At 44.5% G+C, this 22,862-nt stretch overlaps 2 protein-coding genes across 2 annotated transcripts in view; one reads left to right on the top strand and one right to left on the bottom strand.

Annotated features, from left to right (window-relative positions):
• Nucleotides 1-19,377, bottom strand: part of cfap61 (cilia and flagella associated protein 61) — a 216,307-nt gene extending 196,930 nt beyond the window's left edge. Inside the window, exons 1-4 of the mRNA XM_078557547.1 lie at nucleotides 19,305-19,377; nucleotides 13,925-14,074; nucleotides 2,484-2,634; nucleotides 966-1,042 (exon numbers count right to left, since the gene is read on the bottom strand). Coding sequence (XP_078413673.1) covers nucleotides 966-1,042; nucleotides 2,484-2,634; nucleotides 13,925-14,067 — 371 coding nt within the window. The 5' untranslated portion in view covers nucleotides 14,068-14,074; nucleotides 19,305-19,377. The remainder of the gene's footprint in view (nucleotides 1-965; nucleotides 1,043-2,483; nucleotides 2,635-13,924; nucleotides 14,075-19,304) is intronic.
• Nucleotides 19,378-19,399: 22 nt separating this feature from the next.
• Nucleotides 19,400-22,862, top strand: part of crnkl1 (crooked neck pre-mRNA splicing factor 1) — a 32,134-nt gene continuing 28,671 nt past the window's right edge. The window contains exon 1 of the mRNA XM_078556379.1: nucleotides 19,400-19,579. Within this exon, the coding sequence (XP_078412505.1) occupies nucleotides 19,532-19,579 (48 nt within the window). The 5' untranslated portion in view covers nucleotides 19,400-19,531. The remainder of the gene's footprint in view (nucleotides 19,580-22,862) is intronic.

Here is a 22,862-nt window from a genome sequence, read left to right as displayed (position 1 = left end):
TGACTTTGGGTGGGAATTTCTGGTCCTGCCTGCCGAAAATCCTTCCCTTACTTACACACACACAAACACACTGTAAAAGGACAGCAGTCGTCCAATAATGAACAAATGGAGAAATCAGAAGTGAAGTATTATTTTGCTGAAAGTCTATCAGAGATCCGTATTTCAGGTCTCTTTCCCTCCAGCCCATTTCTGGAGACTTAGAGGAGTCACCTACATCTTAGAGCAGTTCCATTCATTTCAAGCAGACTGCAGCTTCAGACTAGATGGGAGCTGAACCTAAGGCACCAAGCCTGGTGCAAACTTTTGTGATAGTCTGTTTTCTTCAGCTTAGGTAAGTCCAGAGCAGTTCTCGGGCTGGCCAAATTTTGCCAACACAATTATACAGGAGCCACTTGGGTTGCAATTGGCATTTCCACATTACCGTTGTCATCTAAAGGGGAAAAAGACCAAAAATGGCAGGTCTCCATGAGGTTAGGAATTCAAAGTATTATTGAATATTTTGATTTTCACGTAAGTATTGAGAGGATAGTTTCAAACAATAAATATTCCTCGAGGTGGACTTTCCTCTTTTAAGCGATCTGTGCAATGTCACTTTATCCTTTCTAAGATAATATTGAGCAGAATTGTTAAGGATCATAGGTTACAGCTAAATAGTAAGTGGCATCTTTTGTTAGAATTTTGAAACTAATGTGGTTTTGAATAGACAGGTCATTTCCCCACTTGCCCTTCACCTCTCAAAGTCTGAGATATTCCTCCTACCTTGCATCTTTGGTGTGACCCCATATGTCTTCACCTCAAACCTGCCTCCATTCTGCTTCAAACCACCCAAGGTATATCTGATCAACAACACTTAAAGTAACAGGTGGCTTTGCAAAGATTTTTTTCGCACAGTATCTAAGCGTATTCATGTGGTGGAATGCATACATTATCTATAATTAAGAAATATTGTCTAATACACAACCTACCTGACTATTTCTTTTGCACAACCAACTGCAACCTCTGGTTTTGCCACAAGCAAATGCATAAAAAGGGTGTTCAAAGGCTGCCAAAATTTTAAAAAATGTTGTATGAAAACATGAATCAGCTATAGAAAAATCTGAAACACTTAAAGAAAACCATTTAGAGTCACATTTAGCCAGTGTCCAAAATGTAGCCTATAATACTTGCATACCAGAAACCAGAGAACAGGTAAATGTAATTGTTTTCTGCAAAAAACAACTTTCAGCACAATATAGGGTTCAACAATCTACAAGAAACAAAGGTAACATTCCTCTCCCATGCATGACTACATAATTCACAATTCACAATGTCCAGCCACAAACTGAAGTGAAATCACAGCTTTCCCACTACATAGTGTTTGTTATATTATAATTATGGAGTAGATGGGGTGGGAGAAGGGGGAAGGGTGGGGGGAGTAGAAATGGTGGATGAAAATGACGGAGGGAAAAGATGAACAGAGAGGAGGGCCAGAAAAATGAGGGACGGGGGAAAGGAGTGAAAGGTAAAGGAGAGACAAAATGGCAAAACTGTGAGGGACAGGCGCACAGAAGGAATGGAGGGGGAAACAGGAGTTAAGCAGGTTATTTTGAGTAAAAGACAAGAAAGGAAGGGAAGAGGTCGAAGGAGAGAGAAAGGAGGAGTAAGGACAGAAAAGAAGGATGAAAGTGGTATGGGGTAAGGGGAGAATCCAGGTTGGGGAGACAGGGGGAAGGGAGTCTTCAATAACACAGTAAAACGGAAATAAAGAAATTGCTGTCATTGATTTTCCAGAGGGTGCACTGTGAGGCATCCAGAGCTTGCAATCAATGGAAATCAATGGGAACTTTGATTCTTACGCTTAAGTTCCCTGTAAAAATCTTTGAAAAAGTTATACCTTGTTGAACAAGGAGTAACTGGGTTTTGTAATAACATACTAATGTCATAATTACTGTTAAACATCCTCACTGGCCCTGAAAAGATAATTTGAATTTGTAGAATGTCAAATTTCTCCATAATGATAAAAAAATTTCAAATTTTATTTTGAAGTGCTTTTGTTATTTTTTAAGTTTGTTTATCTTTATTTTAGCTTCTATTTTAATACAATCATAATTTATTTCACCACCTGAAAACTTAAAATGGAAGCACTTAATATCCTTCTCTTTCATCTGCTTAGTTTGCTATGTCAATATTTCAGTGCAATTGGTTGTTCACTGGCTTGGGGACAATACTGCTGCTGCTGCCAAGACATCTCCTTGACTTGGTGCCAGATTTAAACTACTGTGAGGAAAGAGGAAAATCACTCCTCAGTAATTGCTAGATCTTTGTGGGCAGCTTTCTTTGAGGTCAGTGGCAAGCACTTTTGCTTCACTGCTCACTACAAAATCCATGCCAATGACAACATTATCAGGAAACATATTTATGGTAATGATGAAAACATTTTGTTAATCAAGTATACATAATATTTAACATTCAAAACTATTGAGTAATTTCTGGTTTCAACTCACTGTGCATTTTGAACTCGGACCATACGTATGTAACCAGGGTTTCCAGTTGTTTTGTTCAACAGCTTCAATATTTGGATAATCTAAGAAAGCAGCATGAGCTATAACTTCATTCTTCTCATTTTCTACAGTCACAGATAGATTTGCCCTTTCGCTAAAAGTGCAAGGAAAAAGACAGAAGTGTTAAAGAAAGAATGAGTGCCTTTCATGTCCTCAGAACATTCCAAAGTACTTTATAGCAAATGAAACACTTTTGAAGTGGAGTCATTGATGTAATATAGGAAATGCAGCCAGTTTGCACGGAGCAGGGTCCCACACACAGTAATGAGATAATGCCCAGATAATCTATTTTGCTGTTGTTGGTTGAGGGTAAATATTGGCCAGGACACCTGCTCTTCTTCAAATATTGCCATAGGGTCTTTTATGTCCACCACAAAGACGCCTAAAATATATCGGACCACATGTTGCATTCCTAGCACCTGCCTAAAACAGGCAGTAAACTCCATACTATGTTAAAGAAGGCCCAAATGCCATTTTTTAGAAATTTTTACTGAAAGTGGGCTCATCTGTTTCGAATGTTGGGTTTGTTGCATTTAGGTTTTCTTGCTGTCGCTATGACCTAATGTGCGGCCACCGATAAGTATGTGTATTCTCAAAAACTTTCATGTATAGCCAGAAGAAGCAGAAGTGCTCCTGGCTCCACAGTACTCCTGAGGGCTGCTGCTGGCTGTTTTTTAAAAATTGTCCATTGAATATGAAGAGGATGGAACTTAAATACAAAGACATTATAATTTAATAAATGTATACATACATAAATGTTACATATATAATGGTACAAACTTGTAGGGAGATCTAGGGACTCAGCAGGTTCTTAATCTCAAAATGGCCATGAAGGCATTAAGAGAGGTAAAAAGCCTTCCAATGGGGAAGCAGAAGAAAAGTGCAAATAGAATCAAGTTGAGCTGGTGTCTTGCACTTTTAATGGCTTTGGAGCACCACTGAAAGACATCTAGTAATAGATTTCACCAATCTCCGGTGACTTTACACTTCTATCCTCCCACCAGGAGAGCCTCACCTTTTCTTCTGGTACCACTTCCTGCTCTTGCCCCAAACTAATTCACATCAACCTTTCTTCCAATTTCCACCCGTTCCCACCTTCAAATGGTCTGCCATTAATTCTTCCCTTTCCTTCCTCAACTTCTCCATCTCAATATTTTTGGAAAAGCTGTCGACCATTATCACCATAACACCTGCCCCTTTACTTCCACTCTCCTCACCGTGCAAGGCTCCAAACACTCCTTTCAAGTGAAGCAGCATTTCACTTGCACCTCCCTCAATTTAGTCTACTGCATTCGCTGCTCCCAATGCGGTTTCCTCTACATTGGAGAGACTAAACGCAGACTGGGTGACCACTTTGCGGAACACCTTCGGTCTGTCCGCAAGCATTACCCAGACCACCCTGTCACTTGCCATTTCAACACTCCACCCTGCTCTCATGCCCACATGTCCATCCTTGGCCTGCTGCAATGTTCCAGTGAAGCTCAACGCAAACTGGAGGAACAGCACCTCATCTTCCGACTAGGCACTTTACAGCCTTCCAGACTGAATATTGAGTTCAACAACTTTAGATCATGAACTCTCTCCTCCATCCCCACCCCCTTTTCGATCCCCCTTTTTTCCAATAATTTACATAGATTTTTCTTTTCCCACCTATTTCCATTATTTTTAAATGTATTTCCATCCATTGTTTTATCTCTACCTTTTAGCCTATTTCGATCTCTTCCCCACCACACCACCCCATCCCCACTAGGGCTATCTGTACCTTGCTCGTCCTGCTTTCTCCCCTTAATGTCACCTATTAGCACATTTCTTAGCTAATATCACCACCGTCAACACCTCTTTGTCCTTTTGTCTATGACATCTTTTGGCAATCTCCACCTATCACTGGCCCTCTATCCAGCGCTACCTGTCCCACCCCCCCTTAAACCAGCTTATATTTCACCTCTCTTCTATTTTTCCTTAGTTCTGTTGAAGAATCATATGGACTCGAAACGTTAACTGTGCTCCTCTCCGCAGATGCTGTCAGACTTGCTGAGATTTTTCCAGGTATTTTTATTTTTGTTTTGGATTTCCAGCATCTGCAGTTTTTTGCTGTTATCACCATAACCCCATGACTTTCACATCTACCTTGATTACACTTTGTCCCATTCGCGTCCTGCAATTCCATTCTCCCAGTTTCTCCATCCTGATTGCACTTCTGACATTGCCACCTTCCACACCAGACCTTCTGATATATCTCCGCTGAAGATAAACTCCACTGTGGCCGACAGGGCCCTCAACTGTGTCCATCCCAATTCCTGCACTTCTGCTCTCACCCCTTACCCTCCCTCTCAAAACCACAGTAGGGTCCCCCTTTCTTCACCTTTTGTTTCACAATCAACAGATCATCCTCTGCCATCCTGCAGCATGATGCCACTACCAAACACATCTCCCCTCCCCGCTTCTTTCTGCATTCTGAGGGAGCCATTTCCTCCACAACACCCTTGTCCATTCCACAATCACCTCCAACAATTGCTCACCTTTCCCTGGCACCTTCTCACCCAAACACAGCAGACATAACACCACCCCTTTTACCTTCTCCCTTCTCACCATCAAGGGTCACAAAGAGTCCTTCCAAGTGAAATAGTGATTTACTTGTATGTTTTTCAATATAATGTAGTGTATTCGCTGCTCACAGATTCCAAATGCAGATTGGGTAATTGATTTGCTGAACACTTCATTTAGTCCACAAGCCTGTTTCTGAAGTTCTGGTCACTTGCCATTTTGTTTCTCCATTCCACTCCCAATCTGTCCTCGGCCTTCAAAAAGGCTTCAACGAAACAAAATGCAAGGTGGAGGAACAGCATTTCATCTTTCAATGAGGCACTTTACAACCTTCCAGTCTAAACATTGAGTTCAACAACTTCCCCCAATTTGCAAGATGGCAGTTGCTGAAAATGGTTCTGTTGCCATTTACAGCCCCCCTAGGCCCATCTTTTGTTTTTAATTGTCCCATTACCACTAGCCTATTCACGATCATCTTTTTCCTTTAATCACTGCATCCCTCCAACGCAGATCTTCTTCTTTGCCCTTCCCTCTACCCATCCCACTTTTTCCCTGGCACTTTTAAATTGTTACAGCTCTTTCTGGCTCTGATTTAAGGTGACCAACCTGAAATATTGGGCGGGACTTTCCCCTCATTGCACTTAGTGTGGCAGCGGGTGTGAAAAACGGCGTTCTACTTGCTGGCCTTAGTGGCAGGTTTTCATGCCAAATCATCTGTCTCCTGCTGCATTAATTATGCACGCACGGGAAACATGTCGCATCGTGGGCTGGTGGCCTTTGATTTGCCTACCCTGCCAAGAGCTCACCACATCCTCACTCTGAGCGCCATATTTAAATGGCACCCGTGCACAGCTTTGTCAATGTCTGCAGCCCAGAACTACTCCATGGAAGGAATGGTTCCCAAAGGGGAGAAGCTCGCTGCTCTGAAATTCAGTGGCGCCTCACTGGAAACCCTGCTCGACACAGTCGAGTCCCGCCACAATGTCCTCTATCCCCATGACGGCTGGAGGAGGTCCACCAACCTCACCTTTCCAGCTTGGCAGGCGGTGGCAGTGCTGGTCAGTGCCAACACAGCACAGAAGAGGTCAGCCACCCAGTGCAGAAAGAGGACGAATGATCTCATCTGTGCTGCCAGGGTAAGTCAACCATCTCATCACTCTCAACTCTCACACTCACCAGCCCATCATACATTCACTGGCATCACACACGCTGCCAGCTCAAGGGACATCACTACTCACTCTCACATATTCCCTCATACCTACATTTGGGTCCATAGCCTCTGGAGATCACATCCTCACCCTGTCAATGGCTGCACTCACCACCCACACATGGCAGGCAACCTTATCATCTGCCCTGGCATGCGTCCTGCTCACTCTCTATCTGTCTTTATGCAGGACACACAATCGAAGGGAGAGGTCTCAGATTGGGGGTGGAGGCGCCAAAATCTAGGTCCTCACTCTCCACCAGAATTGAGCCATCGAGCTGGACAGAGAGGACGTGGACCATGCCTGTGCCAAGGGTGAGGTGGGCAGTGCTCACACAAATGAGGATCCTGCACCATCTCATCCCTCAGACAGTCATACTGTGCGTGCATTGTCCTGTATTAGAGTCGCCTGCCATGCCCTAATTATCCCTCCTTTCTTTCCTAGGCACCTCTGGAATGCGCCCAAGAGCATTCACAAGCCAGGCCCTCAGCTCCAGACCTGACAACACCTCGGATGACGAACCAGAGGACAGCATCATGAAAGACCCATCACAGCGCTCACCCACATCCTCCAGCATTTCAGAGACACACACACCTCGGTGGGACCTAGTTATAGAGCAGCCTCGGAGTCACAATCTGGCGAGCACAGCACATAACCTTATCCACAGCAGACGGTAGCAGGGACATCTGAGGTCACTGGCACTTAGCAGGATCCTGGCCTCCAGCAGTCCTCCAAGTCCGAGTCAGATGACGAGCTTCTGGACTCGGTCCTAAAGGAGTTGGTGGAGCTGAGGTGACAATCACAGGAACATCAGGAAGGGATGTCAGCTGTATTCTTCAGATTGCAACAGATGATGGAAGAGTTCATCTGCGTTCAGTCTGAGGTGATAGCGCCAGCATGCCAATACACCAAGGCCAATACTGATAGGATGGCAGCCACCATGGAGACCTTGGTCCAGGACATTGGTCCTGCACTGTATCCATCGCTGTAGCCATTTGTGGCAACCATCAGTGGCTTTGTGAGAAGTGGGTGGTGCACCTAGCTCTCACTCCAGCTGTCCCTTCTCCTCAATGAGTCAGCCAGGGGCCCTCAGACGCCCATAGGGAGGAGGACCAGTCTCTGGATACCCAGGTGACTCCGGAATGTCCGGCCCATCCCAATCCCCTCTTCCTGTGATCTCATCACTTCCAGCTCCAGAGGTCAAGGAGGGTGCACCTGCCCACAGCAGGACATCCAAAGCAGGCCGGGGCCCTCCAGGTCTCAGCCCTCCCAGTGGATGCCCACCAAAGTCATCAAAGACAACAGGGTGTAGCGGTCAGCAACTGCCTCCACCTCTGCTGTGGATGTCAGGGAAGCACCAAGACATAGCAGTAGGGTTAGGAAAGTTAAAATGATTTAGGAGCACAATGGTGACATGGTTGTTCACAACACGTATATAACGTTCACAAATGTAAATAGAATCACACCCATTTCAAATTTCCTCTTTTGTATGCCTCTCTTTTATGATAAGCTGTGATGCTGTCAATCAGGTGTCAATCACAGATGTCACTATCATGGGCCTTTCATCTATGTAGTGTGCTTCCATATCACCACAGTATGTGGCCCTTTTCCAGATGATTCTCAACATCTGTGATGCCTTGACCTTAATGTTAAGTGTGCTTGTGAAAGGAACCTTGTTCACATGCTTTGCAGGGCCATGTCATGTTTATTCTTGGCTGTGTAAGATTGAGGCAGGGGTGTTCTCCTATTTCATCTGCATTCTTGAAAGGTGAAGGTGTAGTGTACAAGGATTGATGTGTTAACACATGGAAAAGGGTCATATATTGTGCAACTCCATGTGCTCTCTGTCTTCCAGCAGGGTTTTCATGCTATGAGCCCATACTCAGAGCTCGTGTGCGCTGCTGTCTGCCAAATGTCTTTCTGACTTTCCGGGTGTACATATGCTAAGCTGACCAACAAGTGGAAGGACCTTGCCACCTCAAGGTGACAAAGCTCTGCCCCTCTCAGCCACATTATTGCCCTGGCGCTTGAACCTACAACCTGGAGCATTTCTCAACCTGTAATTGTCTGGATTGCGGTCACAAGGTTCTTGTCACCATGTTGGGATGTGGTGCTGTGCGTCCCATCACCTAAACACTCACCGAGACGAGTGATACTAATTTCAAGTGGTGATATTCGGTGGTCAATAGAGCCTTTGAGCTTGCTCTAGAGGTGCACATCGTAGCTTCAGACAATATTGAGGGAACCAATGGGATAGGAGCAAGGAATTGCTGAAGCTGAAGTCTGCTCTTTATTAGCAATGACTCATGACCTTGAGGGCTTCATGGTGCTTGAAAATTTTGGGGTTTTCAGGGGCTAGGGCTGGCCATGAGGGCACAATGTGCATCTTAAAGGGGAGGCATTTTAATACCTGGCACGCAAGTGGTTGAACGTCATCATCAGGTGGTCCATATGCATAGTAAGGTGAGGATAAAAGCAGGCCAGTATCCCTAACTGAGAGTGCCAGATGTTAACGTGAAAGAGAGGAAAGTGACACAGAGGATTGAGTCATCTCAGAATTGATGCACACCTACAGAACATCTTTGGCTGCCTTGGCCCAAGTGTCAACTATCAGTTTCACCATCGAGGCTACACAGAATGCGTTGTCCAGTTGCTGGAGATGGATCTCCTTGAGGTGCTTTGTCAGATTGAAGGCATACAGCTATAAGCCCACTGAGGATAGTGGAACAGCTCCTGCCTCTTATAGGCTGCCCCTGTGACTGGGGTGCTGGAGATACACTTGAAGAGGCAGCACCTTCTGACATCTGATGCTAGGACTCCCTCCTCAAATTCGTACCTCATCTCAGCAAGGACACATGCTCCCAAGACTTCAACATCCTTCAAAGGATCAGGACAATGTGAGGTTCATGTGTAACTATTCACTTTTGTATTGAAGTGCATGGTTGAAATGAGAGGAATAGCAATGCTGGTGTTCATGTTGGCCCATGATGGAGGGGACTTGTCCAAGAGGGTACTCACTGCAACTCGTCATCCTCCTCATGGAATCTGGTGGCAATGAGGGCCTCACGTGTACACCTGTCTTGTCTGGCCTGTGCTATGGCCTGCAGCCTCAGCTTCCTCCAACTCAACGCCCTAACCCCTTTGATGTCCTCATCTGGGGAGATGTTCAGCTCCTCCATATTGGCATCTGGCAAGTCCTCCCCACTTTGCAGCGCCAGGTTGGGCAGTCTGCAGCAAGCCATGATGATCTGTGAGACCCTCTGGAGAGTGTACTTTAGTGCACCGCCAGATTGATTCAGGCATTGGAATCACATCTTTAAGGACCCTATGGTGTGCTCTACCAATGTTCGGCTAGCGGCATGAGCCCTGCTGCACCATCTCTCTGCAGGAGTCTGAGGCTGCCACACAGGCATCATCAGCCACCTCCTTTGCGGGTAACTCTCGTCAGAGCCAGCCCTGGATCCTGTGTGGTCCTTTGAAGATGTCGGGGATCTGCAATCTACTCAAGATGTATGAGTCATGGACGCTTCCTGGGTATCTGGCGCAAAACTGCATGACAAGTTTCTTATAGTCACAGACCAGCTGTACATTGAGTGAGTGGTAGCCTTTTCTATTTCTGTATTGGAGAGCCTGTTGTCAGGGAGCTTTTATAGCCATGTGAGTGCAGCCAATGGCACCCTGCACCTGTGGGAATCTGGAAATCTTAGCAAAACCCAGTGCTCTGGCATCCTGGCTTGTTTGATCTCTGTCAAACTTGGTGGCCCTTGCCAAAAAAGATGTCTGTGACCTCATGAATGCATTTGTGCATGGGTGCTTGAGAGATTCCACAGAAGTCCCCAGTGGACCACTGGAAGAGAAATTGAGTGCAGCTGTTACTTTCAGAGCCACTGGCAATGGTTGCCCTCCCAATCCCTGTGGTGCCAATTCCTGGAAAATGTGGCAAATGTGAATCACCAGATCCCTGGATATGTGGAGGCATCGGTGACACTGATGCTCGTTCATCTACAGATAAAACATGTGAGTTCTAAACACCCTCGGTCTTGCGAGCCACCTACACCCAATGTTTCTGTCAGCCTCATCCTCTGCGTCCGGAGGGGGCCCTTCGTTTTGAGGGTTTTGCTCCTCCCTTTGGTGAGCCAGGTGCCTCTGTCACAATCTTCTTCTTCTCTCCTGCCTGTATGAAATTGTGCAGGCAGCAATATATCCAGCCTCCATCTTCCTGATGGTCTCCTCTCTGCAGTATCAATGAGAAACAGACAAGAATCAGCATTAGTCTCCAAAGGTCCTCTTTCTGTCAATGACTCGTCAGTGAACGTTGGTTCAAGGGCTTTGTTCCTATGTTGGCAACTGTTCACCCCTGAAATGATGGCCAGTGCAGGGTGCGTTTCAGGATCTCTCTCACACCCCTCCTACTGCCTTTACATGACCAACTGCTATGATATTGCTTTGGTCAGGCATTGAATGTGCTGCTTTCAGCCCAGGCGCTGGGATTCTCATTCATTGCACTCTAATATTGCACTCCTTGGAATCAACATGAGGGTAAATATTTAGTCAGGAAATGAGATTATTTGAAGGTGCCCTGGGACTTCTCTTCTGTGAACTGTCCAGCACCATGATTCTAACACGCTTTTGAAGATCGTCCAATCACACAATGGCTCTGGAGTTTGTTCTCGCCCTGGGCAATTCCCAATCTGCGAACAAGGAGCTAAAACAAGGGGATTGATTAGTGCCACTTTGTGGGATTAGTCTCACATGAATGTGCATCATTACTTCACTTTCCTGATTCCCTGCATTGTCATTGAAAGACTCCTAACATGTCTTGGCTGTGTCTCTCTCCTCATTTGGGAAACTCTTTCAAGTTACCAACAGTCACAGATTGCAACTCTTTTGAGTACAATCACAGTTCTTGGTTTCCGGGAGTGGGACATGAACCCACAACCCTCTGATTCAAAGGCGAGGGTGCTATGAACTGAGCAACTCACAGTTCAGTTGTGCGCCCTTTAATCAGCCCCTGCAGTGCGTACACCTGCCCTCCAATCGGCCCGCAGAGCCCTCACCAGCAGAGTTGCTCCTCATTTTAATTTTGTACTGCTCCATTGCTGCAGGCCGGAAGATGGTGGTGCTGAGGTCTCACTACTAGACCAGCTTGGACCCTCCTTGCATGAATGTGGATGTCACGAAGAGATATTAATGTGTATAATGTTATTGGAAATTATTTTTAAATTGGATTTCTAGTAGGGTGTGTGTCTGTGTGTGGCTTAGTTGGATTAAAGCCAGCTAGTCTAGGTGCTTTGATGTACAGTTGTTTGAGATGTTAATTAGATAAAATGTAAGGATAGAAGGTGAAGAGTACATTTGCATTTGTTGAATAAACCATTCAAAAGAATGGGTAAAATCTTGCACCTAGCTGGGAGTCACCAAGCAATGTGTTTAAATTACTAATAAAATTGGTGGAATGAAAGGATTATTGTTAGGAGAGGTAAAATTAAAAAACCTAATAATACAATGGAAAATTTACATTCAAAGGGAAAGCTAGGTATGAACCGAAAGGAGTTTTCGTGTCTGAGTCAGAAGCATGTAATATCTAACCAGCCGGTAAGCCTACAACTGTCTGCAAAGGAACCAAATTGAAAGGAACCTCATTTTGAATTTGTACCGTCAAATGTGCTTTGCCTGGTGTCTGTTTAAGGTCTATGGGTTATTGTTGCCTTGGTGAAGATTTACCTGGGAGTGATTAATTTGGGGATTTGTTTAAAAGTTATTATAGTAGTAATTTGTAGACATGTTTAATTAGTTGTTAAATTAATAAATGTTTAATTTAGTTTTATATAAGAAACCTATTCAGACTTTGTGGGCTTATTACTGAATTCAGAGCTGCATCTCAAATATACCAATTGAAAATATAGGTTATGACAGTTGTTCAAGTTTCCCTCTGGGGTTTAAACAACTCAGCCTTTACCATAGCTGGGTCATAACAGTGAAAATCCCTCCTATCATCCTAGAAGAGCTTAATGTTCAGGTTTCCCTCCCTCCAAGAACCTCTCAATCCTTCCCCTGTATTCCTTGATCCCATCGTGATCATGGTGGATATCCCTTTGTTACCCCCAGAACATGGTGAGGTAGATGTACCTATGCCCTGTGTGGACCTCAGCCCTCCCCACCCTGAGACCATTTGTACAGGTACACATATACCCCCACACACACCCTTGGATACCCCCACAATACCTTTTCCCCATCTAATGGTTGCAGATGCCTTCCCTGACTAAGTGTGCCATCTGCGACCCAGTATGATACCAGAAACCCCATGGACCCCAGCATGATGTTACGACAACACTCTGGACATGACTGAGACTGGACTGACATGCCCTCCATCTCCCTGGACTGGGACAAGGACAGTCTTTGCAAGCTCAACACTAACCTGATGCGCTTCTTCACTCAATGCTCCTCCCATTCTGGCCCCAAGTGGGTTATGTCATTCTGCAACATACTCTCTCCCCATCCTGGCACTGAGGGTTTAACCACCCTGCACCCTCCCCCCAGTCACGTGTCTGAGTGCAATCTTACCCACTCGTATCCCTCAGTACAGCCCTAGCCCGGCAGTCCCTTCCCATGCCTGAGGCCAGTTTCCCCGCTTCCTCAGCATATCCCTAGCCTTGCAGCCCCTTCCCATGCCTGAGGCCAGTTCTCCTCCTTCCCCAGTAGAGGCCTAGCCCTGCAGCCCCTTTCCATGCCTCAGGCCAGTTTCCCCCACTTCTCCAGTAGAGCCCTAACCTTGCAGCCCATTAAAAGCCACCCCTACCTGACAGCTGCTCTGGTAGGTACAGACTTGCCTCCGACACCCCCCATGAAAGCAATGTGGTGCTACCTGTGAAGCCTGGAGCTGACAATCCCGACCACTGTGCAATGCAAGGTAGGTGAACAAACCTCAAAGCCAGGTGCACTTCACTTATATACTATTGTGAAACATGTCATCCTAATTGCCCGCCGATGTGCCCTGATGATCCTGCATGGGGGGGTTGATTCTGGTGAGGAGCCCTTATAATGAGATGCAAATATATTGAAGTGACGTTCCCAACGTGCCGCGGCGGGAAATGTGGTCTGCCATCGAAGGCTGCAGCACACAATCACGGACCGTTTGTACGACGCTGTAAAACCAATTTTTGGCCTTCTGGCAATATTTACCACTCCCACTTGCCGTGACGCCCGCCGCGAATGGGAAATTCCGGCCATGAATTCTGTTTATATCTCTGCAGATACTACTTGACTTGCTGGGTTTTTTCAGCAATTTCTGCTTATATTTTAAAATAATTTGCCAGTCCGTCCTTCAAGGCAGAGAATGGTACAGAAAATAGCACTGTGACAGGGCAAAGTGAGCTCCAAATCTGGTGCACGCCGGTTAATCTTCATGACATTGGTTTGCAATCCTTCTTGTGTAGCCCTGGACCATTAGCATGAGGGTTAAAGGAAATTCAGATCAGTCAATCTGAGCTGTAATTATTTCCACAGGTAGCCTTTTTGTCCTCATAGTTGTAGTATTGCAATTAAATTATTAAGAAACATATATTAGCCCTGCATACTTCCCTGGAAACTGCTTAACTAAGGCCTTATTAATGGATATTCTTTACATATACATACAGCAGATAGACGACATTAATTCTTCCAAACATGGCTGTTGTACTTGGGGTGAATAGTTTCATTATCTGAGGAGCATCTCGAGATTCTGATCGTCTGACATTTATTACTGGATTTCCTCCACCTGCAGCATATATAGTTGTCATTGTTGTTCTGTAAAAGAAGAATGCACAAAAAAGGAACTGAAAGTTACAGAATTTCATGAGGATATTTGCTTAAGGTTGTAACAGTTACAATTAGGCAGAAAAATATTTCCTGTCACATGTATTCAATCACATAAATTGAAGGAATATGATAATTGTATACAAAAGCCTTTAAGCTACAATAACCACTATATTTACAATGAGGATAATAAATACAAGTTTCAATTAAAATTCAATGCTACTGAGATATTATTATATTTTAGATGGTTATTAGAGGAGGAGACAACAGATAAGGTGATCAAAACAGCTTCCACACTTTCTCTCCAATCCAACACAGATTAGTAGGATGGGTTTGAGGCCCTGTGAACTAAGTTTGGGCAGTTCAACATAGTTCCTGATAAAACGAAGTAAAAACCGCCCATAATCAAAAAAAATTGTCAATGTCACTTCAGTATTTTTTTATTTATTCTCAGAATGTGGTCGCCACCAGCAATTATTGCTCATTTCTAGTTATCTTGAGATGATGATGGTGGGCCTTCTCTATGAACCACATCAGTCATTGTAATGATGGTGCTCCAAAATAGTTTTAGGTACTTTCTAGGATGCTCCCCTGCCAATGAGGGAGCAAACCAGATCTTCTTCATAACATAACTTCTTCAGAGCTCCGAAGAAGAGTATTATTCGAATCGAAACCTTAACTCTGTTTCTCTCTCCACAGATGCTGCCAGACCTGTTGAGTATTTCCAGAACTTTCTATTTTTATTTCAGATTTCCTGCACCCGCAGTATTTTCCTCTTGTATCACATTCATCAATCCTCTGGCATCTGCCCTTGTGTATTCATGCCAGGTTCATGGCTGTGATGAAGTCTGGAGATGAGCGGTTCTGGCAGAATCCAAACTGAACACCGGTGATCAGGTGAATGGGTGTTGCTCAATGATACTATCGATGACACCTTCCTTCACTTCACTGATGATGGGCAGGAGGTTGATAAGATAGCAATTGGTCAGGCTAGACATATCCTGTTTATTTGCTGCTGAGCCATACCTGGCAATCGTGTTTATTGCCAGGTAGATCCCAATGTCATAGCTGTACTGTAACAGCTTGTCTAGAAGAGTGGTTAGTTCTAGCATATATGCCTTCAGCACAACAGCCAATATATTTGTAAGATCCATAGCCTCCTGTGTTTAGTACACCTAACCGTATTCTGATGTTGAGCGGAGAAAACTGAATTGGCTGGACACTGGTATCTATTATAGCGAGAACCTTGGGAGGAGACAGAGTAGAATCATCCACTTGACACTTTTAGCCAAAGACACTTGAAAACACTTCAGCCTTGTCTTTTGCACTGAGGAAGGAGGTGGTTATTGATTCACCACTTCCTATTAGTTGCCTGGCTGTTTGCCACGATTCTCAACTGGTCTGGTAAGACTTGAGAGTTTTTCTGTAAACTGTTGGCTGTTGACTGCGTATTTCTGTCTATAGTCTGCTGCTTTTGGTATTTAGCATTTAGGAAGCCCCATGCAACAGCTTTGCAAGAGTCATATCTGATCCTCAGGTATGCTTTGCGCTATCCTTGGAATACTTTTTTATAACACACTGCACCAGAGTTGGTCTCCTGATTTCATGATATTCAAGGATTCAAGCAAAAGATTACAGGTTGTAGTGATATAGATTTCTGCTGATAATTCAGAAGGATGCCCAGTTTTGAGCTTAGATTTTCTTAGACTGTACCTCTTATTACACTGACAATATCACATTACATGATGTAGAAAATCCAAGCCATAAACTCCATTTCATAGCCACAAACGCCATCCCTTGCCCTGGCCACTGTCTGAGGTTGAACCAGACTGATTGCAACCTTGGTGTTCTACTTGATGCTGAGATGAGCTTCTAAATCCTCTCCAATAACCAATACTACCTACTTCCACCTCTGTCACATCATCCTTCCTGTCCCCTCCTTATCTCATCTTCTGCTGAAACCCTCATCCATGCCTTTGTAACTTCTAGGCACACACACTCCAATGCTCTCCTGGCTGGCCTCCTGAAATTTATGCTGATCCAAAACTATGTATCCATATTCTAACATACACCCTCCTGTTCATACCTCACTGTTATGCTTACTGAAGTACATTGGCTCCCAGTCTCATCCTTGTTTTTAAATCCCTCCATGGCCACACCCATCCCTATCTCTTTAGTCTCCTTCAGCCCCACAACCCTCTGAGATCTCTGCACTCCTCAAATTCTGACCTCTTGCATATCCCCAAATTTTATCGCTCTACCACTGGCAGGAATACCTGAGAACAAGGAGGCTAAGATAGCTGAAAAAAAATCCTTGAAAACTTACACCGTGGGAAGGAGGGTGGCATTAAAAGCAGTTTGCCATTAAGCAGAGAAATTTGAAATTGTCCTAGATATGACTGGATTACCTTAGTGATGTACTTGTATCTATCTTTCTCTCAGCCAAAAGTAACTACCAAGCCGGGATAAATAATATAAAGGTCGTAAGAATACTTGGCATAGAGAGGTGGATACTCTAAATTCTTAGGGTGGTCAAGGAAGATTTCACAGTGGATAACCAGTCTAGCAGTTCACCCAGTGTTTTCAGCTTTCTGAATTGGAAGAGCAGAAGTGGGAGTAATAAACCATGCAAATCTTTGTAAAGTCATTGAAAGTAAAAGGAAGTATTATGTAGGTCAACAGTGGTCATAATGTTGTGGCAGGCCAGAGGAGTGAAAATCTGGAGTTAGAGTTTGCTGTTGAAGGAACAACTAGAAAGTTTTTTCTATGGGTAGAGGATTATCATGTACAGGAGAAAATATATTGTAACAGCACTGTGATTGACTCAATAAGGATTTTTTGGGTAGGCTTAATTCCAGAACAAATACAGTCTGAAAACTATCCAAATAAAAATTTCTTAAGGATGGTAAACAACAGTAAATATTAAAACCAAGTCCTTCCTCTTTGGCATAACCTGGAGTTACATCCAATATCAAGTTACGCCCAAGCAACCTCCTAATCTATAATAATAATAATAGAGTTTTTGTCTGTCTGGACTATTTTGATTGGTCAGTTTAAAATTTGTTGGTGGGTTTATTTGGTTTGCATATGGCCGGGGGGGGGGGGGGGGGGGGGTGGGGGGTGTGTGTGGCGGGGCTGTTGGTAGAGAACAAAAACAGCAGAAGGTAAGGGGAGCTCAACAACAAAGTTACTGTAACTGGAGAGATTTTTTCTATGAGGGATGGGGTGGTGTTTATAGGAGGGATGGTAATGGCATGGGAGAGGTGGAAGGAATGAAATGGGGGTGGCATAGGAAAGAGGGGATTACATCAGAGGGAGGGGATAGCAAGGGAGGAGTGAATGAGATGATGGCCAAACATGAACACTGAAATTAAAGACCATAAAGACCAGTGCAGTGCTTGTAACGAGTACCAAGCTAAACAAGCTAGAGAGCTGTTGATGACGCATGATATCCCAGACAGACCATGGATGAAGCTGGAAGTAGACCTCTTCACTATAGCAGGAACTGACTATCTTGTCATTGTAGACTACTATTCTGATACTGGGAGTTAGACCAGCTGACTTCAACGACGACAGGAGAGATAGCAGAATGCCTGAAAACACACTTCGGTCGTCATGGCATTCCAGACATTGTGATGAGTGACAAAGGCCCTCAATTCACAAGTGAAGAATTTAGCCGATTCACAAAGGATATAGAAATTCAACACTATACATCATCTCCACACTATCCCCAGTTGAATGGAAAAGTTGAGATGGCAATGAAAATCGTCAAAGGAATCATAAAGAAATCGAGCAAATCTAGTCCAGTTCAAAGACCAATGTCACGTCGCAACCTAACTACTCTTCCAATACCAAAAAAGCTGCTGAAATAAGAAGTAGTCACAGGCGTGAAGGAAGAAATCAAGCAGAAACAGCAGAAAGCCAAATTTCATGTTGACAGGACTGCACAATTTAAAGACTACATACACTATGCAGGTACAGAGACTGACTAGTAGAGCAAACAGTTGTTAATGCATGAGAACAGTAGGTGTATAGTGGATAATTTGGGTAACTCACAGTTACACATGATCGTATATGCAAATGTGTCTTCTATTGGTTACGAAAAGCGGTGTATTTGGATCTTTTATTCGTTATTAAAAGAGGGATGTTTGGGTTTTGAAATGCAACAGTACTACATGTCCTATCTGGCTTGCCATAGTCATGTAACCTCTGCCACAAGGCAATCTCTCTGTTGGCTGCCATTTTACATCAGTTCAATTAAGACATAATGAGAAAGCGGTGCTGTCTTGGAACAAGAAACAATATTTATACCCTAAAAATTCATTCAAAAAATCAAGTTTCAGTGAAGATATTCTTTTTCAAATCCTCCAAAAAAATTGTTTAATTTTAAACACCCGGAAAAAAACTCTTCTTCCTGCTGCACCTGAAAATCTAGTCGCTACGTAAGGCATCCTCTGAACAAGCACAGAGGATACTCGTATTTGAGAGTTGGCATAGTTAATTTTATGCGCGGAGTTTCATTGGGAAGGGTTTGATGGATGGACATCAAAACTGAGAAAACTTGGACGTATCATAGTTACACGCGTATCTTCCTTATGTCCTAAATTCTGTGATCTTTTAAGCCACAGAACTTGCTTATACCCAGCTAGGTCATAGTCTCTCTCTCTGATTTTGCAAATACAGAGGACACACCTGGCCCTGAACCTTTCTCTATATTCATAGACAGCCACTGACTGACCGTGGATGTTGCGCCTTCAGCTAATTCTGAAAACTGCCTAAGTCAGTTAGGCCACCAGGACTCAAAGCTGAACTGTATCCCAGCACAAAGAATGAAACAAAATTGGAGGTGGAGGAGGAACAGGATTAATGCATGGAATAAGCTGCACATACATACTATAGTTCTTCGAGTTTGGTGCAAAAAAACCCTAGAATATATTTAATATAAAATAAAAATGGAAAATGCTGGAAATACTTAGGTCAGTCAGCATGTATGGAAAGAGAAACAGGGTATATTCATCCGAATATATATTTCACTGGGGCTGTAACATATCTGATAAACTGCAGGTTCATCATTGTCCTATATTCACCTTGTGTATTTACAGGAATAAAGAGACACATTTGACCGCACCTGGGTTCACCTCTCTCCACAAAGAACAATAAAAAGTTACCTCCTCCCGGAGAGAAAAAGCCTGAGCAAACCAACTCTTTAAAGAAAACAAACCTGTGCCTTCAGCCTTCGTGCCCGAAAAGCCACAAGATGCTGTAGCAACGCGGCGCTCCGGTGCCATGGCAACCACCGTCGCTACCACGTGGTGCGCCGCCGGGTCAGAGGTCAGGCCGTGAGGCCCGGATGTTTGCTGGGAGCGGCGGGGGATATGATTATATTTGCTTGTTCGTGTATATATTTTAAATAATTGAAGGGAAGAGGGGCGATATCACGGCAAGAACATGGCGTCGACCGCGGCTGGAAAACAGCGAATCCCTAAAGTGGCGAAGGTAACCAGCGCCTTATTGATAAACTGTGTCGGGCCCAGTTAGGCCCTGTGGAAGTTGACAAACACAAACATCTGTCCTCGGGCGAGAGCAGCAGATTGATGGCCCTGGCTGCTGAAAGAATCCTCTCCTCTCCCGGGTGCCGTGCCCCAAGAGGCGACCATGGCCTTCCATTGCAACAAAAACCAAAACCGCTGGAAAAACTCAGCAGGTCTGACAGCATCTGTGGAGAGAAAGACAGAGTTAACGTTTCGAGTCCGTGTGACTCTTCTTCAGAACTAAAGAGAAATAGAAATGTGGTGAAATATATACTGTATAAGGGGGGGTTGGACAGGTGAAGCTTGGTAGAAAGTCAGTGATAGGTGGAGGCAAAGGAGAGATTGTGAAAGATGTCATAAACAAAAGGTCGAAGGGGTGTTGATGGTGGTGAAACTGGCTAAAGGAGGTGCTAATGGTGACATTAAGAGTAGAAAGCAGGATGAGCAAGTGACAGATGGCCCTAGTGAGGGGTGGGAGGACGGTGTGGGAGAAAAGATCAAAATAGGCTAAAAGTTGGGGATAAAACAATGAATGGAAATAAATTTTAAAAATAATAATAATAGAAATAGGTGGGGAAAAATGTACATATAAAAATTGAACAATACATATTTGAAAAAAGGGGATCAAAAAGGGGTGAGGATGGAGGAGAGAGTTCATGATCTGAAGTTGTTGAACTCGATATTCAGTCCGGAAGGCTGTAAACTGCCTCATCGGAAGATGAGGTGCTGTTCCTCCAGTTTGTGTTGAGCTTCATTGGAACATTGCAGCAGGCCAAGGATGGACATGTGGGCATGAGAGCAGGGTGGTGTGTTGAAATGGCACGTGCACATGACCCAGACCTCCCTGTCGCTTGCCACACTGTCCCCTCCCCCCACCAGGGCCATCTGTCACTTGCTCATCCTGCTTTCGACTCTTAATGTCACCGTTAGCACCTCCTTTAGCCGGTATCACCACCATCAACACCCCTTTTGCAATCTCTCCTTTGCCTCCATCTATCACTGACCTTCTATCCAACTTCATTTGTCCCACCCCCCCCTTATACAGTATATATTTCACCACATTTCTACTTCTCTTTAGTTCTGAAGAAGAGTCATCTGAACTCAAAACGTTAACTCTGTCTTTCTCACCACAGATGCTGTCAGACCTGCTGAGTTTTTCCAGCAATTTTTGTTTTTGTTTCAGATTTCCAGCATCCGCAGTACTTTGCTTTTATGGGCTTCCATTGGATTGGTTCATGATTAAGTTTGCAAGGTATTGTAGTGGTTTGCTGTTGCCTTCTGTACTATGGCTGACCAGGAAATTCTCCCAATCCTACCCCCCTGCCATTAGGCATGTTGGAAGGATTTATAGGCTGATTATCAACCTGTTTGGCCCTTCTGTGGGCCCTCAAGTTCTGGGGGTCTTGAACCCAGAGCTTCTGGCACAGGTAGGGACGCTACCCACTGCGCCAAAGGCCTCTCCTGTTCAAAGCTTAGACAGGTTAATGCAGTGACTGAGAGGATTCTACACCCCCCCCCCCCCCCCCCCCCCCCCGGCCGAACACACACACTTACTCTAAATTAAACATCTCCCCTCATTTGTTTCCTTCAAAGTAATTCATAATTCTATAACACCTTTCGCGGACATCAAGATGTAACTGTGAAGTATAGTAAGTGAGATCACTCTGAGTAAACCCTTGTTACAACTAGAATCTTGAGGTGACCAAAACATAATGCAAGTTGTCTTACAAAGGTCCCCCTACCACACTGAGAACAGATGTCTGTCATTTAGCTGTTAAGGAAATTCAGAGAATAGCTTTCAGAAGAGTTAATCTAAGAATCAACGTAAAAAATGTGTTAGATACCTGTGTGACAGGGTTTGGAGAGGTTAATAGTTGCTGAAGCTCCATACTATTCTTCTTCAGGTAACTTAAGTCAGGGCCCGAATGGTGGGTCCTAGCTGGACCAGCAGTAGGAAGTTTACCAATGTGTTGCACAAATTGGTTTAACTCCACGTCGGTTTATACCTATGCTTAAGTTTTCTGGATTTGGCTCAGTGAGCTGCAAGCATGCACTCTTTATCAGTTAAACAGATACTTCTTTCTGGAGGTTTGCTTTGGAGATTACTATGCACCGTGAAGGGTTTCCATTGCATGTCACACACGCACCTGACCAAAAAGAAAGTGCCACTGAAAAGTAAACACAATACCATGTGTTAAATTGGTTTGTAATATGTTTTTTTTTCCATTTCCCTGACATTGATGGGACTACAAGAAACTGTCACCATTCTCTGTTATTACTCCATTGAAGCGGACAGCAATTTTGGCAGGTCCGCCAAAATAATGCAGAAATCCAGAAGTTGCTGTCATTGAGTCTGTGCTGTTCCATACGGTATGGTGGAGAGGTTCCCACAGACTGCAGACTCCATTGCCATCATTTCTTTTGAAATTTATTCTTTCATAGGGTGTGGGCATCCCTGGCTAGGCCAGCATGTATTGCCCATCCCTAATTGCCCTTGAGACAGTGGTGGTGAGTTGCCTTCTTGAACTGCTGCAGGCCACGTGGTGTAGGTACATCCACAGTGCTGTTAGGAAGGGAGTTCCAGGATTTGACCCAGTGATGGGTGAAGAAACAGTGATACAGTTCCAAGTCAGGATGGTGTGTGCCTTGGAGGGGAACTTGCAGGTGGTAGTGTTCCCCTGTGTCTACTGCCCTTGTCCTTCTAGGTGGTAAAGGTTGTGGATTTGGAAGGTGCTGTCGAAGGAGCCTTGGTGAGTTGCTGCGGTGCATCCTGTAGATAGTACACACTGCTGCTACTGTGCATCGCTGGTAGAGGGAGTGAATGTTTATTGTGGTGGACAGGGTTCCAATCAAGCGGGCTGCTTTGTCCTGGGCGGTGCCAAGCTTCTTGAGTGTTGTTGGAGTTGCACTCATCCAGGCAAGTGGAGAGTATTCCATCACACTCCTGACTTGTGCCTTGTAGATGGTGGACAGACTTTGGGGAGTCAGGAGGTGAGTTACCCACTGCAGGATTCCCAGCCTCTGACCTGCTGTGACCTAGCCACAGTATTTATATGGCTGGTCAAGTTCAGTTCTTAGTCAATGGTAACCCCCAGGATGTTGATATTGGGGGATTCAGTGATAGTAATACTATTGAATATCAAGCGAAGATGGTTAGATTTTCTATTATTGGAGATGGTCATTGCCTGGCACTTGTGTGGCATGAATGTTACTTGCCACTAATCAGCCCAAGATTGAATGTTGTCCAG

Source organism: Cetorhinus maximus, chromosome 14 (genome assembly GCF_964194155.1).
Source record: "Cetorhinus maximus chromosome 14, sCetMax3.hap1.1, whole genome shotgun sequence".
NCBI classification, from domain to species: Eukaryota; Metazoa; Chordata; class Chondrichthyes; order Lamniformes; family Cetorhinidae; genus Cetorhinus; species Cetorhinus maximus.
This window is presented reverse-complemented; position numbering and strand designations above follow the sequence as displayed.